Consider the following 17,221-nt stretch of genomic DNA (forward strand, 5'->3'; position numbering starts at 1 on the left):
CACATTTGTGCTATACCCCAATCTATCCCACCATTGTTAAGTTCTTTTGGTTGTCATAACAATTGTTTTATTTTCTGCTTCTAGCTCGTTAGGGGCTCAACTGCAGACAAACTCTGGTGCGCTGAACAGCTCAGATACCAAAAGTGCTAGTACCACAAAATTGGAAAACTACATTCATCATACAAAGGCAAATTGTACATTTGACAAAGAAAACAGAATACAAAGTTACACTGCACACAGTACAAACAAAAATCCAATGTTTATGTCCATGGCTTTCCCCGGAAAATATTTTCAAAATGGGTCCCCAAAAGTCCAAAGTGGGTCAAAAGTCCACTTTAAATAATATAGGAATAAAGCAGAGCATTCAATTTGAAATGTGGGTTTAAATCAGTAAGTATTCTAAGAGAATTAAACAAAGCTAACTCACTTTTTCCATTGTTGTCCAGGCTTGCCTTAATGGAGTGGTGAAGCAGTCAGGGAGTGGTCCTCCTTCTCTGCAGATATTTGACTCTATTTCTAATCGGACAGTATCATCAAATCCTAAAGGGTGTGTAGCTTGCAAAGAAAAGTACCTACAAACAAAAACACAGTAGTTAAAAAAGCAGTACTATAGGTCTGTCTTGCACTTCCACTGCAATATAGCTTGGTAGAACCACCCAGTGCAAAATTCAACCATAGAAATGTTACAAAAAGGCTGCAAGGTGGAGGTGCTGGGGAACATTTGCTCAGGTGAAGTTGCTTTGCTGCCAATATGGCAACAGAAAGCTTAGTTATAAGTACTACGACCAGCTCAAGAGCAACAAAAAATTGGCTTTCAACATGTTTAAGATCATGCATTGACATGATATGATGGCAAAAAGGGTTAATAAAACCTCGAATAGAAACACCCATTCCTGCATATAAAGAGAGGGTTTTTGTTTCTGCTGACAGCATAGCACAATGGCATTAGCACAATGTTCCCTATTACTAAAATAGAAGCAATTTCCTTAAGAACCACATGTTCCTGCATACCCCATAGTCTCAACATTATCTCTCATTTTATTGCTTTAGCCTAGGGTCCTTTATATAATACACTGCTGGTATTCACTTCCACAAAGCTGCACTATGAAATACAATGCTCAATCTATCATTTCCTATGCACCAAATTTGACTATTTGATGTTTTACTTACTTGTCATACAAGATCATGGCATCATTCTGTGCTTCTTGACCATCGTACTGCCCATTTTTAGCAGCGAGTTGAGTTTGGAAGTTGTCAGCAGCCAACCAAAACTGCAGGATATTTATAGCTTCTTCTTTCTCCATATACTAGAAAGAAAAGAAGAAATATGAATTAAATGCATGCAAAACCAAACCCTAAGGTTTAGAGAGCAGCTCATCACAACCAATGGATTATTTTACAAGCATGGTCCTGGTTATGTGGGCAAAAGCAGCAGCCATTGTTTTGTACAAAGCCAAGTCCACAACAGCAAATGAATAACCACAATCTGTTTTTGCTGTTGGCTAGGACACTAGGAGAACTCCCTACACCTCAAATAGTACCATAGGATCTTTTATGCCCACTTCAATTGGCAGACGGGACCTCAGTTTAACATCTCCTCTGAAAGATGGAACCTTCAACAATGCAGCACTTCTTTAGTACAACAGTGAAGTGTCCTCCTAGATGAGATGCTCAACTCCTGTCGTGCAGCTTGCACCTACAACCTTCTGACTCAGATGTGAGAATGCTACCAAGCTGACACTAACAAACTTGCACAAAAAGAACAATTTTCTTCAGAATCTTCACACAGAGTAAGGGAGATGTTAACTACTTAGCCTTCGCCACCTCTACTGCGAAAGGTCAAGGCGGACATTAGATTGTAGAGGAAAACCTACAGAAAATTCAACACAAGCAGCAGCCTGCACTTCATCCACATATGCCACAGAGAGTATATATAAATTATTGTTTAAACATACTCATTTATAAGATGCAATTTTAAAAAATTCTGCTCAACTTTTGACACTATTGGATCTGTTGTATATACACTTTGCAAAATTTGATGCATCACTGTATAGAAAGCTCAATCTGTTGGAATTTAGCATCTGGGAGATTCTTTGTTCAAAACTACCATAATACCAGTAAAGATATTGAGTCATTATCTCACCTGTGATAACATCACCATTAGTTTCAACTATTTAAACTCACCATCAGGATTCATTTTAAGAATAATGATCAATAATAACATTCTTTTCTTCTGTTAATTTCATTTTTTAAAAGCTTTTTTTAAAATCTCATCATGGTGATGGATAACTCCATCTTAGAACATTTATTGATTTAAATCCACATTTCTCACATGCCTCTCCTCTGGTCTTCCTCCCAAGATATTCCCACATGTGGCTCCATTGTGCTTAAACTTGTGGTCCAGCCTCAGTCTTGACCTTGAACTACTCCCCACACCCACCAGCCTGAGCTAATTTAAAAACTCTTTTCTTCCCTCCCCTCCCCTAACACATGACTTTTCCTGTGAACTTTTACAAAATTTTCCAGTCATAATATAGTCAAAAGTTTCAATTTGTCCTTTCGTTTGGGGAAGGCAAACACCTGTGAGAACACCATTTGAAACTGCTGCTACAACACAGCTCAAGTCCCTGAGGGAGATTACTTGCTTATCTTCTTTAAACTATTGTTTGAAGAGTTTCACAATTTCATTTGCTTTTTTCAGTCTGGAAGTTTGGGACTATCAGAGTTTTTAGTGATTGCTTACTGCCCACGATTGATCTGGTTATGAAACTTTGGACCTAAAAAGGATAGATCAGAGTACTTTCTAAATGGTGAAACGCTCGAAACAATGGATGTCCAAGGAGACATGGGGGTCCACGTACATAGATCATAAAAATGTTAGGGACAGGTACAGAAAATAATTTTTTTTTAAATTCGTTCATGGGATGTGGGCGTTGCTGGCAAGGCCGGCATTTATTGCCCATCCCTAAATAATCAAAATGGCTAATGGAATGCTGGCCTTTATAGAGGACTAGAATACAAGGGGGTAGAAGCTATGCTACAGCTATACAAAGCCCAGGTTAGACCACACCCGGAGTAATGTGTTCAGTTCTGAGCACCGCACCTTAGGAAGGATATATTAGCCTTGGAGGGAGTGCAGCGTAGATTTACTAGAATGATACCTGGACTCCAAGGGTTAAATTACAAGGAGAGATTACACAAACTAGGGTTGTATTACTTGGAATTTAGAAGAGTAAGGGATGATTTGATCAAAGTTTTCATGATATTAAAGGGAATTGATAGGGTAGATAGAGAGAAACTATTTCCGCTGGTTGGGAGTCCAGGACTAGAGAACATAGCCTAAAAATTAGAGCCAAGACTTTCAGGAGTGAAGTTAGGAAACACTTCTACACGCATAGGGTGGTAGAAGTTTGGAATTCTCTTCCGCAATTGTTAATTTTAAATCTGAGATTGATAGATTTTTGTTGACCAAAGGTATTAAGGGATATGGAGCTAAGGCGGGTATCTGGAGTTAGGTCACAGATCAGCCATGATCTCACTGAATGGCAGAACAGGCTCGAGGGGCTAAATGGCCTACTCCTGTTCCTATGTTCCTCAAATACCAAAGCCAATTTGTGCATGACCCTTAGCAATCAATAAACAGCCATTAATAGAAACCTGAAGTTCATGTTTTTAAACCACTAAGACCTGCAATAATACTTTCATGAATTACTGATTTTTTTTTTAAAAATCAATTTCTCTTTGGTATTATTCATTGTGCAAATAATTGAAATGACTTCAATTGCTAAGTTGTGACCTGTACCACGCCAAGTTGATACCAGAGTAAGGTTGCCAACCCTCCAGCATTGTCCTGGAGTCTCCAAGAATTAAAGAGTAATGTCCTGAACACTGAAAAAAAAAATCATAGGGTCATTAAAAAAATGGTGTGTTTTTTTCATTTTCTTAGAACATCTTCATTTATTAGTTATAAAAATATTGGGAGATTTGGGGGGGTTTGGGGGGGGGGGGGGAGGCAAAGCAGTTAGAGGCCAGGCAGTCATATGATGAAACCTCCAGGAATACGTCCAACAAGAGTTGGCAACCCTATACCAGAGAGAAAACACAAACCCACACACTCTATTAGTCACTGCTTCCAAAATAATACGAGAACTCCGAGGACATGCAGAAAAAAAAATATACAAACAGTCAAAACATTTTCTCTAAACAAGGTAGAACTATAAAAACAGGGCTTCACATAAAAGCTCTGCAGGTCCTTATGGGAACTGAAAAGAACGAGAAAGGAAGGTTGCATATTATCACAGGTTCTAAAGTAAATTGTATAATTTTTATTTAAAAATGATTCTCAAATTATGCAGTAGCATCAAGCGACTGATGTACATAACAATGCAGGAATGAGAAATGGCCACTCAGATCAATTCATTGTTCAGGTTCTGAACCAATTTTCATATTATTGATCCTAACCCAATCTTTCTGTTCATTAAATCAGGGCTTGATCCAATTCCCGATGAGTATTTTGAGTCGTTATTTGGTACATTAGATTATATAATCACTGCTTTATTGAATAGATGAAGTACTATCAATCCAAAGCAGTTTCAGAATTTGACATGAATGTGGCAGTATAACTCGGAAGTCAGGTTGCAATCGGACGCCAAAGCACAGTAAAGCGCGATATCCCTGCTAGGAGACCGTCTGACATCGGTGAGTTTGCACCACACTCAATAAAACTTCAGGTTGATACAAAGCCACATTTTAAATGTGCCTACTAGTCCACTAGAAGCTTTTTAATGTTACAAGAAAGCTCTCACTTTGCCTGCAGAGCGCAGCTCCGTACATGTGTCCAAGTGAGTGTACACAGTGCTCCCTTATAGCTGATTTGGTGGGAAATGCAGTTAGTTGTGTAACTCTAGTCTGCTGAATACACATTCAAATCTACTCATTCCTGTTTGATACTAGTAACTGCAATATAACTACAGCCAAAGCTTGAAGATATCTCTTAACTTATAATTATATCCACTGTTTTTTCTGCCCTTGTTTTGCACAAAATACCTCTTTGCACCTTTGTTAAATTCTTTTCCTCATTTAAAAAATCTAGCTTATCCTTCACCTCACATTTTTTCCCCCAGTAACATTCTTACCCTCTCTTTATAACGTAATGGTATAAAACCTGGCATCATCTTCACTCACTACCTTCCGTTTCTCATTATTTAGACAATTTGTTCTATAATTTACAGCTTTCCTATCCCAAGAACTTTCAATTTAGCCCAGCTCTAATGAGACACTTCATCAAAAGCATCCTGACAATTAAGATACTTAGAATCTCTGTAAACTCCTCCAACCCGCCGAGATCTCTGCGCGCCTCCAATTCTGGTCTTTTGCGCATCCCCGATTTTCTTTGCTCCACCTTTGTCGGCTGTGCATTCAGCTGCCTGGGCCCTGAGCTCTGGAATTCCCTCCCGAAACCTTTCTGACTCTCTACCCCTCTCTCCTCTTTAAAACCTACCTTTTTGACCAAGCTTTTGGTCACCAATCCCAATATCTCTTTATGTGGCTCCGTGTCAAATTTTGTCTCAGTGCTCCTGTGAAGCTCCTTTGGACATTCTACTGCATTAAAGGCGTTATATAACATAACCCACATTGCCACTAATTTATCAATTTTATCACATTCTGAAAGAATTCAGTAAACTTGTTGAACATGTGATAAGGTACTACATTTTATTTTGAAACCTGAATCCCTTAAAATCCATTGAGACACAGCACTGTAATAGCATAGACTACACCACAGGTTTTCAAACAGGGGTCCTTGGATCCTAGTGAGTCGCGAGGAGATCCCAAGACACTCACCACATCATGCAATATCTGTCCATCTCAACAGATTTTTGTATTTGCTGACTTATAACCACATTATGATGCTTCACACCAAGGGAAAACATTTTTGTGCTGATAGCACCATTTTCCTTTTGAGTAGCTGACAATGTCTCTCAGAAGTTTGGACAGCAGTCCCCAGGAGTCTTGTCAATATTTGAAGGGGTCCACAGGCGCATGTCAAAAGCTGCTTTTGCACAGCTATTTCCTAATGCATGGGCCACGGACAGCCAGCTACCAGCCAAATGTAAAGTTGCTGGGACTCATTAAGACAGGCACCCCATCTTGGCGGGCCCTAGAAATTTTACATTTGAAAAGTGGGGGGGGGGGAGGGGGCGTGGAGGAGTTAAGGAAGGGATGAGGGAATAGGGGAAGGGAGGAAAGAGTGCTGTTCAGTGGACTGTTTCTCTGCCTGGGAGGGAAAGGGGGTACCAATGGCTAGGAAATTTAGCCAGCCGGAAGGGGATGGGGTGGGGGTGGGGGTAGGGTGCTGAGGAAGGATTGAGTCAGTGGGAGTGGGGTGATTGAGGCATGTCACAGTTAGCTATCAAGGAGGAGGAGGAAGAAGAAGAAGGAGAAGGGGAAGGAGGAGGAGGAGAGGGTACTGTGAATGGGAAATCCAGTTGGAGGGAGGGGAAGATGGTTTCATTTCCACTTTTATAGTTACTGAGTACGGAGAGCCTTTGAGAGGGAATTCAGCCAATGGAGTGTTGAGGGGAGGGGAAGCTGAGGGATTTGCAGCCGGCAGGTGGGTTTGAACAGGAAATGCCGCCAGTGAGGAAGGGGTGTTGGTAGGGGAGATGCAGCAATCGGTGAGCGAACGGGAACCTGAGTTACTGGACGGTTGAATGCAATCCACGACTTGTTGCTCATGGCAGGGAGGGGAGATTGCCTACGGTTCTTTCTCCGCAGGGAACGGTTCATTATTCCCGCCTGGCTGTGGAAGGGGCCTAGGTCAGTAGACTTGCTTAGTAGAGGCCACATTTTTCCTTCGTCTGTGGTAGTCCATATTCTTTTACTTTCTTTTCCAATAGAAATATGCTTCTGTTGACCTTTCACATCCAGCCTCTTTCTCTCCTTAGTTTGAGGATTCACCTAAGCTGTTACTTAATGTAACAGGTGGTGCCTCGTTTTTTCCAATTTATCACGTAATGTTGCTGCCTACAGGTGTAGTACCTTTGCAATTCTGAGACAATCATTGTTTTTAATATATTACAAATAAGTGAGAATTTTAGAAAATAAGCCTTCGGAAGCATCCCCTATCCCGGTTATAAAAAAAGTTCAGCATTCTTTCTTGTGATCTCACTGATTCAGTGCTTTACATTACATTCCTACATTGCAACAGTGACTACACTTCATTGGCTGTAAAACGCTTTGGGACGTCCTGAGGTCGTGAAATGTGCTGTATAAATGCAAGTTCTTTCTTTCGCCAGTTGGCATTTATGTTAGAATTTTCTCCTTAACTACAGTTAACTGTTAATTGTAAACCAGACAACACTTTACTGAGATTACAATGTTTAAGTGTCAATGATTGTTCTAACAAGCCTTAATTTTAAGTGAACAACATTCTGCGGAAGTACAGTTATTTGCTTAACAGGAAACAACTGTACTTAGTGGCTGCCATGTAACCTTTCAAATAGTCTGCAGCATCAGACATGCAACATTCACAAGAAAACCTCACAGGCTGACTGATCCATGACACCGAATTCTTTCTGTGGTTTTAAATGTGAGTTTCATGACAAACTTTTTTTTAAAACTTAGTGGTATCTTGCACAATGAACCTTGTCCCTTAACATCTCAATTTCAAAAAAAGGATACATATTTGTGGCGGTGGCTAAATTTACATTAAACTGAAGTTAGGTTTCAGCATGTGCTTACACTTGATTCTTGCATTATTGCTAAAACGCTGTTTGCACGACGAAGCAATCATGAAAAGAGCACGAGCATTTGGGCAAAGAATTTCCATATGACCGCGAACAAGAAAAGAGAGGGGAAAGAACGAGAGAGAGTAAATGAGAGAAAAAGAAAAAAAGACTGATAAAGAACTTCCACTAGCAAGAGAAAAGAGTGACTAAGAGAAGCAACAACATATACAAGATAAAAAGAATCCAATGGAGAACACGAGGTAAATTAAAAGAATAGCAAAAGAATGAACTGCTAAACATGCATGGGAATATTAACTGCTACACCTTGGAGGGAGAAAGAGGTTTGTGTGAAACACTCTAAAATAGTTCCTGCAGTGCTGCCTGACATTTCTAAACCAGCAGTCATTAATAAAATCCGACTTACGGATGATCTCACTCGATATCTTGACTCAAATTCAAGAATAAAAATAAATCTTCAAAATCAGAAGGTGTAGTCAGAAACCAGCACTTGCATACGTGATACATGAAAAAAAAATGGTGCTATATGTACCCGATAACAGAATTCACAAATTTAGAATTACAGTATTTATTCCATGTTCATGAGGTGATAACCTCAACAAGTCTAGTTTCCCACAAGTCCATTTGCAGCTGGAAATTAAACTCCAGCTGTGCACTGACTTTCAGCACTGGTGAGCACTAGATGTAACTAGAGCAATTCTCACCTTATAGCTGCAGCTGAGCTGTCAGATACCAAAACTACAAAGACCACGGTGCATTACGCAACCGACACAAAAGTTATCCTTGATGAAATAAGATTGCCTACTTCATGAAATTAAATAGATCTACTACTAATATTCTCTTCACTTATCAGAATATATTTTCATTTATTTGGTGTCTTATCGTGCCAAAACATTTCAAAAAGTGCTTCACACCATCAATTACTTTTGAAGTGCAGCAACTAAATGTGACAGCAACATCCCACAAACAGCAATGAGTTGAATGACCAGTTGATCTGCATTTTTGGTGGAATTATCCAAAGGGAGAAGATTGGCCAGCGACTGGAAGAAATAAATCCCTGTTGCTTTGAATAGTACTGTGGGATCGTTAACATGAAGATCAGAACCACTGCAACAGGCAGACAGGACCTTAGTCGAACATTTCATCCAAAATACAATAAAAATGACAAAACCAGGGAGTGTGACCGTGAAGCTGTACACTGGCATTCCAAAGTTTTCTGAATGGGTTTACTTCCATTTTAGTATTTAACATTTCATCTGTCCCTTTATTCTCTCACTGATCTTACTAAATTTGGTCGTGTTTTATATTCTCTAACTTCAGACAGCCCCTTATAAAAGTTAAGCAGTTACCTCTGCCACCCATGATGCATCAAATTGTCCCAACTCATGGCTTCAATATCTCCTTTTACTTTCAATGCCTACGATCTTCCTACCAATATACAGTCACCCCAACAAACTTCTGTTCCCTCTTTCAAGACAGGCTTCATCTTGAAAATGCTAAAATAAAGAAGCCAGAGGCAATTCTTCTTCATCATTGAATCAGAAAACTAACAACACAGAAGGAGGCCATTTGGCCCATCGTATCTGCGCCGGCTGAAAATGAGCCACCAGCCTAATCCGACTTTAAAGTACCTGGTCCGTAGCCTTGCAGGTCACGGCACTTCAGGGGCACATCCAGGTACTTTTTAAAATGAGTTGAGCATTTCTGCCTCTACCACCCTTTCAGGCAGTGAGTTCCAAACATTTTTCCTCAGCTTCCCTCTAATCCTTCTACCAATCACTTTAAATGCATGCCTCCTGGTTATTGACCTCTCTGCTAAAGGAAATAGAATGGATAGGAAGGACCTATCTAGACCCTCATAATTTTGTACACCTCAATTAAATCACCCCTCACCCTCCTCTGTGCCAAAGAGAACAACCCCAGCCTATCCAATCTTTCCTCATAGCTAAAAGAAACTATAATTCATAGGAAACTGTGATTCTACATCAGACAATCCATACTTGGCTCAGTGATGGTACTCTTGTCCCTGAGTCAGAAAGCTGTGGGTTCAAGCTGTATTCCAGGTTCTTGAGCACAAAATCTAGGCCAACATTTCAGTGCAGTACTAAGACAGTGCTGCTTTGCCGTAAGTGCTGTCTTTTGGATGACACATTAAACTGAGGCCCCATCTACCCGTTCAGATGGATGTAAAAGATCTCATGGCACTATTTGAGAAGGATGTCCGGGCCATCATTTATTCCTCAGCCAATATCACCAAAAACAAATTAACTGGTCTTTTATTTTCTTGCTGTATGCGGGACTTTGCTGTGCACAAATTAGCTGCCACATTTGCCCACCTAACAGTGACTCCACTTCAAAAGTACTTGATTGACTGTGAAGCACCTTGGGACATCTGAGGATATAAAAGATGCCACCTGAACAATTCAACAACATTGATTCCTTGTTTAAATCCCTCTAATCAGACATCCTCATCTACATGCGGCCCTTTGGCAACATCATCTGCGGGCATGTGATCAGCTTTCATATGTACGCTGATGACGCCCAGCTTTATCTTTATGCTGTCAGGCTGTTTGGATGAGGCACAATATCCCCCAGTTAAACATTGGGAAGACTGAAACCATCGTCTTAATTCCCCACCACAAACTCTGTATCCTCATCGCTGACTCCATCCCCTTTCCCGGCCACAGTCTCAGGCTGAACCAGACTGTTCACAACCTTGGTGTCCTTTCTGACTCCAAGCTGAGCTTCTGACCCCATATCCTCTCTGCCTACTTCCATCTCCATAACACTGCCGACCTCTGTCCCTACTGCAGCCCATCTGACACTGAAATCCTTATCAATGCCTTAAATTATTCTAATGCATTCCTGACTAGCCTTCCATCATCCATCCGTCGTAAACTTCAGCTCATCTAAAACTCTGCTGCCTGAATCCGATCCGGTTCACCCATCAACACTGTCCTCACTGACCTATTTTGGTTTCTGGTCTGCCAACATTAAAATTTTCATTCTTATGTTTAAATTCCTCCATGACATTGCCACTCCTATCTCTGTAACCTCGTCCAGCCCAACAACCCCTCCACCCTGAACTCTGTTCCTCTGACTCCAGCATCCCCTGCCCCCTTCTTTGTACCACCACTGGCAGCCGTGCTTTCGGTTGCTTTGGCCCCAAGTGCTGGAATTCTCTCCCAAAACCCCTCTGGCTTTTCAACTCCCTCTCCTCCTTTAAAACCCTCCTTAAAATCCACCTCTCTTTAACTAAGTTATTGGTCACCCCTCTTAATACTCCTTTGGCTCTGGATGTTTTTCAACATTAAAGATACTATAGAAATGTAAGTTGTTTTTGCTTTAAATGTTACACTTCTTAGATACATAATCTTACATTACATGTTATAATTCTATATTTCACAAACTTAATAAATGAGAGACAGCAAATCACTACAAAAAACATTTGGTGGCATTGTAAATATTTGATAACTGCCCATCACATATCGCTGAAGAATGCAAGTTTAATTTGACACAAACATGTTCTGTTTTGTCTGCTGACTCTCAAACAACCAGCCAGTCATTCACATAAGATACCAGCCAATGAGTTAAAGGCTCTGCACACTGTGCTGCATCTTACCTCTGAGAAATAGAAGAGTGCTGACTCATTGAAAAGAATATCAGCCAGGTAAACAGTGCCACTAGTCAACACTTCAATTTGGTATTTACAAAAATGATGACTCCGTAAAAATTCTGTAAAGTGCCTGTTGGAGAATGAAAACAGAAAAAGGTCAGCATTTGTTTTATATGGTGTACAAAAAATAATATCTGAAACTTTAAAAACCCTTTCCTGAATAAAAGACTCCTGGGAATTGCATTGATACTTTCAGTATTTACTGAAGGAAAAAAAAACAGAAATATCATAAACAAGTCTTCCAGACCACTTGTGTTAATTCTAATAAAGGTTTAGACTGAAGAGGAGGAAACAAAAATCAGTATTTGTAAGTTGCACATTCAAAATTGCGGTTTTAAAAATGTAAATTTAGGTACAATCCAAAACAAAACAATACTCTTCCTTAACAAAATAAAACTAAAACTTAATATCCATGATATGCATCTTTTAAAGGTGTTTATCTTAATTTTGCTAAATGTGGTCTCTTTTAAAAAGTTATCCTTTTTAATAATCCAGTATCCTTGGAGACTAAAGGGCAAAATAACTGTATAAAACAACTGCTCTTTCTCTTCTATTGTTGCTCAATAATGGATGCCATATTATTGTTTACAACGTCCCATTATGACCTTATAATAAATCTGTTTACAGTGCTCGACAATATCAAATGTCTTGTACTGTAAACGCCACAAAGATTTGACAGAGCAGCTACAGTGCAGTGAAATGTATCTGTACAGGCCATCTTTAGGACTGACTAATAGAGTCAAGCTTCAATAATTTAATGTTGGGATGGATGTTAGGTGGCCACTGCTTCAACTTAAATATGTGTTCCACTATAAAGACTGCAGTAGACAACACGAGCAAGTCCTGGATTAGCGGAATAAAATGGAAAAACTGCAAATGTTGGAAATCTGAAATAAACAGATGCTGACTGATCTGCTTTGTATTTCCACAATTTCAAATGTACCTTTATACATGTTTAAATGTGACATACAAATTGCAAGCATTAAGAAAATATCAACAAATTGTTGAATTCAGGCATGTCAGCAAAGCTGCAGCCAAGTTAACCAGCCCCATCGTATAATACACGATGGTTAGGAACATGCAAGTTCAAGTGATATTTTAGAATATAGTTTACAACCCCCAAACCCCGAGAGTATTATAGCCTTGAACACACTCAATCACCTATATTTTGTAAAACAGTGATGTGTTAACAGTGCTGCATTATTGGATTTTTTTTTTTGCATAGTTTGGATCATCTGTTGTAGCTCCCAACAATTCTGAATGCAGAGTGGTTCATTCTCACCTATTAAAAGGTTTGGGGGAGTAAGGAGAAAAATAGTATGATGCTGGACCATGAATGAACTTGAATGGAGGACATTATGAGAAATAATACTGTTTACAGAGGTATAACATTGTAAATATTAACACGTCTGTAAGTACAACAGATAGGGGGAGATTAATGGATTTTTCAGCACTAATTTTTAGCAATGACGGTACTACTTTGTGCAAACAGGAATTGTTGGCATTTTAAAAAATAAACTACGGAACAAGAAAAGACCATCTGTACTATTGTGCCTGCTCCTTTCCCATATCGAGCATGAGGGAACAGGAGAGTGGAGATTGAAAAATACAAATACGAACATAAGCTGTCAAAACAACATCCCCCTAAGTTTTCACTGCTTCCGATCCTGAAACAGCAGATGGATGGTAAGCTTCCTCCTAACCCAATGCTAAGATTAACAAACATGATACATATGATGACAAAATTAATTTCCACTGCATTTTTTGAATAATTTATTAAAAATATTCTGCGAGGAAGTAATAGATCTTAGTTCATCAATTGTGACGCAGTAACAGTCAGAATGCATAAACCCACAGCCCAATTTTAGTTTAGCGCTTAACCACAAGATAGCAATAAATCATCAGTCACAATTTCCTCAATCTCATCAAGGAGTTCTTTTCACTTTATATGTCCTAGAGGGTGATCAGCATGCACCAGGGAGTGTCATTTCAGCTGAAATCATGCTGCTACCTGAGTATTGCAGAGTTCATCAGTATTTCTATTGCAGGTACAATCTCAGCTCCGCAAAAATAAAATAAACCTCCACATGCTTGGAACAACTGTTCTTAAAAGCATTCATTATAATCTGCAATAGGTGTATGGTAGCATAGTGGTTCTGATACTGGACTAGCAACCCAGAGGTCTAAAATTCAAAATTAATTTAATAACTCTGGTAATTTGTGGGCAAGCACCAGAAAATGACCATGAAAGCTGCTGGATTGTCATTAAATCCCAAGTGGTTCACTAATGTCCTTCAGGGAAGGGAATCTGCTATCCCTACCATGTCAGGTATATAAAAAATATTGTTTCTAATTTAGTTCATCCATAACAATGAAGTTATTATTGGGACAAGTAGCACAAATATTGTTTGGAGGAGGGGGATGGGAATGTGGGCTTCAACGTGAACTGAATCAGCAGGAATTCCTCTTCCTCTCCCCAGTCGCCACACTTAGAGAAAGAATTGATCGCTGTCATATGTGACAGTCTGTCAATCACTTCTAACAATGAACTAGACCTCATAGTACAGTGGGAGCAAAGGAACAGAGACGATATTAGATTTGAGAACGCACTGCAATACAAGTTTGAAAAATTGAGTTTTTGTTTAGAATGATAAGGTCATGACAGCTTAAGTAATGATTGTACTGGCTTCAATTTCAGAGTTTCTGTTCAATAAAATTGAACAACACTTGCTACAACTGTTTTTTTTTTAAACACATAGTGCCCATTGTTACAGATATTGCAATCCAGTCAGCTTTTTTTTTTAAGGGTAGGTGACAGACATCTGAACAGCCTGAATCAATGCTGTTGGCAAACAGTATTGAGAAATTTTGTGTGTATGCACACATGCACCTAATTATGCTATCAAGTAAGTTTGTTTACTGCGCTTCTTGCTAAGTAATTAGAACATAAGGATATTAAATATTTTTTTAATAAAAAAGAACCATACAGTGCTCCATCAGGTGTCAGTGAACAGTAATCTGAGTAGGAGCTCTGGCTGATTGTTAATTGTCTTTTCTGTATTATGCAGTACCACACTAGACAGTGCACTTAGACAGACACCACTGAGCCAGCAGGTGTACAAAAAAAATGTTTTTTTCCCACCCCTGCTTGATTTTTGGTACACAGGAATGCTGCAATATGACATGGCATGATGTGCCATTACTAAACGTACATCTCCTCCATACCTTTCCATTGAAAACAGCAGCTTTTGTAATTTTTCCAATAGCCACACTGTTTTGTTGTACAGTCGTACCTGCTAATCACGTATCAATTTTAGACAAAAATCCATCTATTGTAAATAGATTGGAATGCCTCAAATTGAATGCAGGTTTTTTTTGTATTCGTGTCTCAGCCCCATCACGTGCAAAGATGTCCCTCCTTTAATATTTAATATTCACCTCTAATCAGATAAGTGCTCCCAGCACTTATAACTAACTATTTCAATCAAATGTACTCACTCTTTTTCCATCATAACGTACACTACAGCTTGTGCAGAAACAAAACAGTTGGGATCTACTTGTCCATCCTCTCCACATATCTTAGCTGTTAAAACAGAAGCACATATTTATCTAAGACTGGATTTCAGTACTGCAGTGACATACAACAGGGATACATTTTATAATTCTGCAACTAGAATTATTGCACATAAATATTTTCAAAAATTTCTAATTATGTCCAATACACAGCATCAGGAGGTTGCTAGACCTAGATTTTTTCTGGGTCCTTTTGGGCCATGGGACAAAACACAAGGAAACATTATATGTAAAAGTGAAAGTAAAATGCTTGTGCAGTTTTAACCACTTTTAGCAGCTTCTGGGGGGTTTGTATAGAAGCCTTATTTAAAAATCTGCCAGCCAGTATCTCTTGCAAACTCAATGTATGAAATTTAAAACAAATTAAACACTGGATAGATATTATTCAAAAAATAAGAGTGTTTCTTTCTCTGTTACACCAATCAGGTCAGTCAATTAACAGGTAGGAAAGTTTAAAATTCAGATGCAAGCAAAATGGACTATTTTACCGTTGCAGCAAACTTTGCTGTTTGACAGGAAGATCAGAAGAATTTCAGTTCTGCCTATGGGATGAGGGGAGGAGGTGGATCGTAGTCTCAAAAGACTGATGCAGGGCACAAAAGAAAAATCAGTCCAGCTGGTTATGACACAGTTTCTGGTTAAGTAAACTATAGTTAGATTGGGCATTTCACAGACAGCTCAATAACTATGTTTGAAGATTCAAGGATAGAGGGCAGCAAAAGGAAATGTCACATTGACAGTGAAAAGTACCCTGCAAAGGCTGGACTGAAACTACAGTCAGAGTATTATATGACATTGCAGCTCTGCATTTCTGTATTACTATGCCATCCCTAGCTCCATGTACTTTGGGGGGCACCTCTGTTCTGGAGTCACAGTTTATAGCTATCAATTACTATGGATTATCACGTCCATAGATAAAGCCTTAAACTAAGGCCAAATGAATGAAAAGATGGCACTCTAACTCAGACACTTAACCTGTTGTGCTGAAAATTGATGAAATACTTGGCATTGTCTTGAGTTCTGATTTGTTTACACGATGGTCCTTTTAAAGGTACGTCAGTAAAGTGATATAATGGGAATCGCAATAATACTTTCATTAAAAGCTATCAAATTAGAAACACCCCAAAAATTTACAATATTTTTCAAACATTGATTTTGGTGCGATGACATCTTGAAATCACAAGACAGCAATAAGAGTATTGTTGTCAAATCAGAATTGCCTCTAAGCATATTTACCTAAAAAAAGTCTAACTGTGTAACAGCTTAGTCTGACAGCAGGCAATCTCCCTTTTGGATTCAACTCAAACTGCTACATTATTGTTCCCAACATGACCAGATTTGCATATCCAAAGAACTCAGTCAGATTTTTTTTTACAAACTTGTACGGTTAAGATGTTACAAGATCCATATTCAAACAGGAAAATCTCCACCCTCCCAGGCTTCACTATTACTGCCATGGCAAACTCACAAACACCAAATGTTAAAGAACCAGAAAAAAATATAAATGTTTTAAGAGGTTTCCATTTTAACAGGTAGTGTACAAGGAGCTGATGTGACACTGAATCGCCTTGCGTTTACAAGTACACAGTAAAGCTCAACAGTTTAGGACAACACGACAGAGCGCACTGGAGCAGCCATGGTGCTGTGCCTTGGAGTGACAGGACACAGGTCCACACTCATGGTTCTCCTCATGCAGTTATCAATCTCAGTCACATTGTTATTTCCAGATGAGTCAGCTGGAGACCAAATGTTTCCTACAGGAAGGGGGGGGGAAAAAGAAGAAACTAGAGGAAGAGTGCGCCAAAACAGAATAGAGCTGGTAGAACCATGGGAGCAGATGGCCAGCTTACACTCTGCCTGGGTTGGACTTTGATATCGGAAGGATATAAGTAACTTAAAAAGTGTACCTTACTAAAGGGACGTGTAACACTAAATGTAATAAAAGAAGACACCTGGACACTTAATAGCCCTCAACTTTTACCCCCATGCCCACCTTTGGTGCTGATCTTTCAATCACTGGCTCTTCTTTTTGGAATTATCTCCCTAAACCATTTGTTACTTGCAACCCCTCGTCCATCTACAAGAGCCTCCTAAAAACCTCTCTCTTCAACCATGCCTGTGAGGAGGCATACAGAAATGCAAGAGTGTTTCTCAGTCATCCCTTGTTAGCCTGATTCAGAGCTACTGGTTAGAAGTCGCCAGAAAACAAATATTTTCTGTAGAACTC

At 39.3% G+C, this 17,221-nt stretch overlaps 1 protein-coding gene across 2 annotated transcripts in view; it reads right to left on the bottom strand.

The window, feature by feature from the left end:
- The window catches only part of akap10 (A kinase (PRKA) anchor protein 10), a 73,513-nt gene that overhangs the window by 20,048 nt on the left and 36,244 nt on the right, over positions 1-17,221 (bottom strand). For both annotated transcript variants that reach the window (XM_068008338.1, XM_068008339.1), the window contains exons 6-9: positions 14,920-15,004; positions 11,368-11,491; positions 1,171-1,307; positions 428-572 (exon numbers count right to left, since the gene is read on the bottom strand). In XM_068008338.1, coding sequence (XP_067864439.1) covers positions 428-572; positions 1,171-1,307; positions 11,368-11,491; positions 14,920-15,004 — 491 coding nt within the window. The remainder of the gene's footprint in view (positions 1-427; positions 573-1,170; positions 1,308-11,367; positions 11,492-14,919; positions 15,005-17,221) is intronic.

The sequence above is a fragment of the Heptranchias perlo genome, chromosome 28 (genome assembly GCF_035084215.1).
Source record: "Heptranchias perlo isolate sHepPer1 chromosome 28, sHepPer1.hap1, whole genome shotgun sequence".
In the NCBI taxonomy this organism is placed as follows: domain Eukaryota; kingdom Metazoa; phylum Chordata; class Chondrichthyes; order Hexanchiformes; family Hexanchidae; genus Heptranchias; species Heptranchias perlo.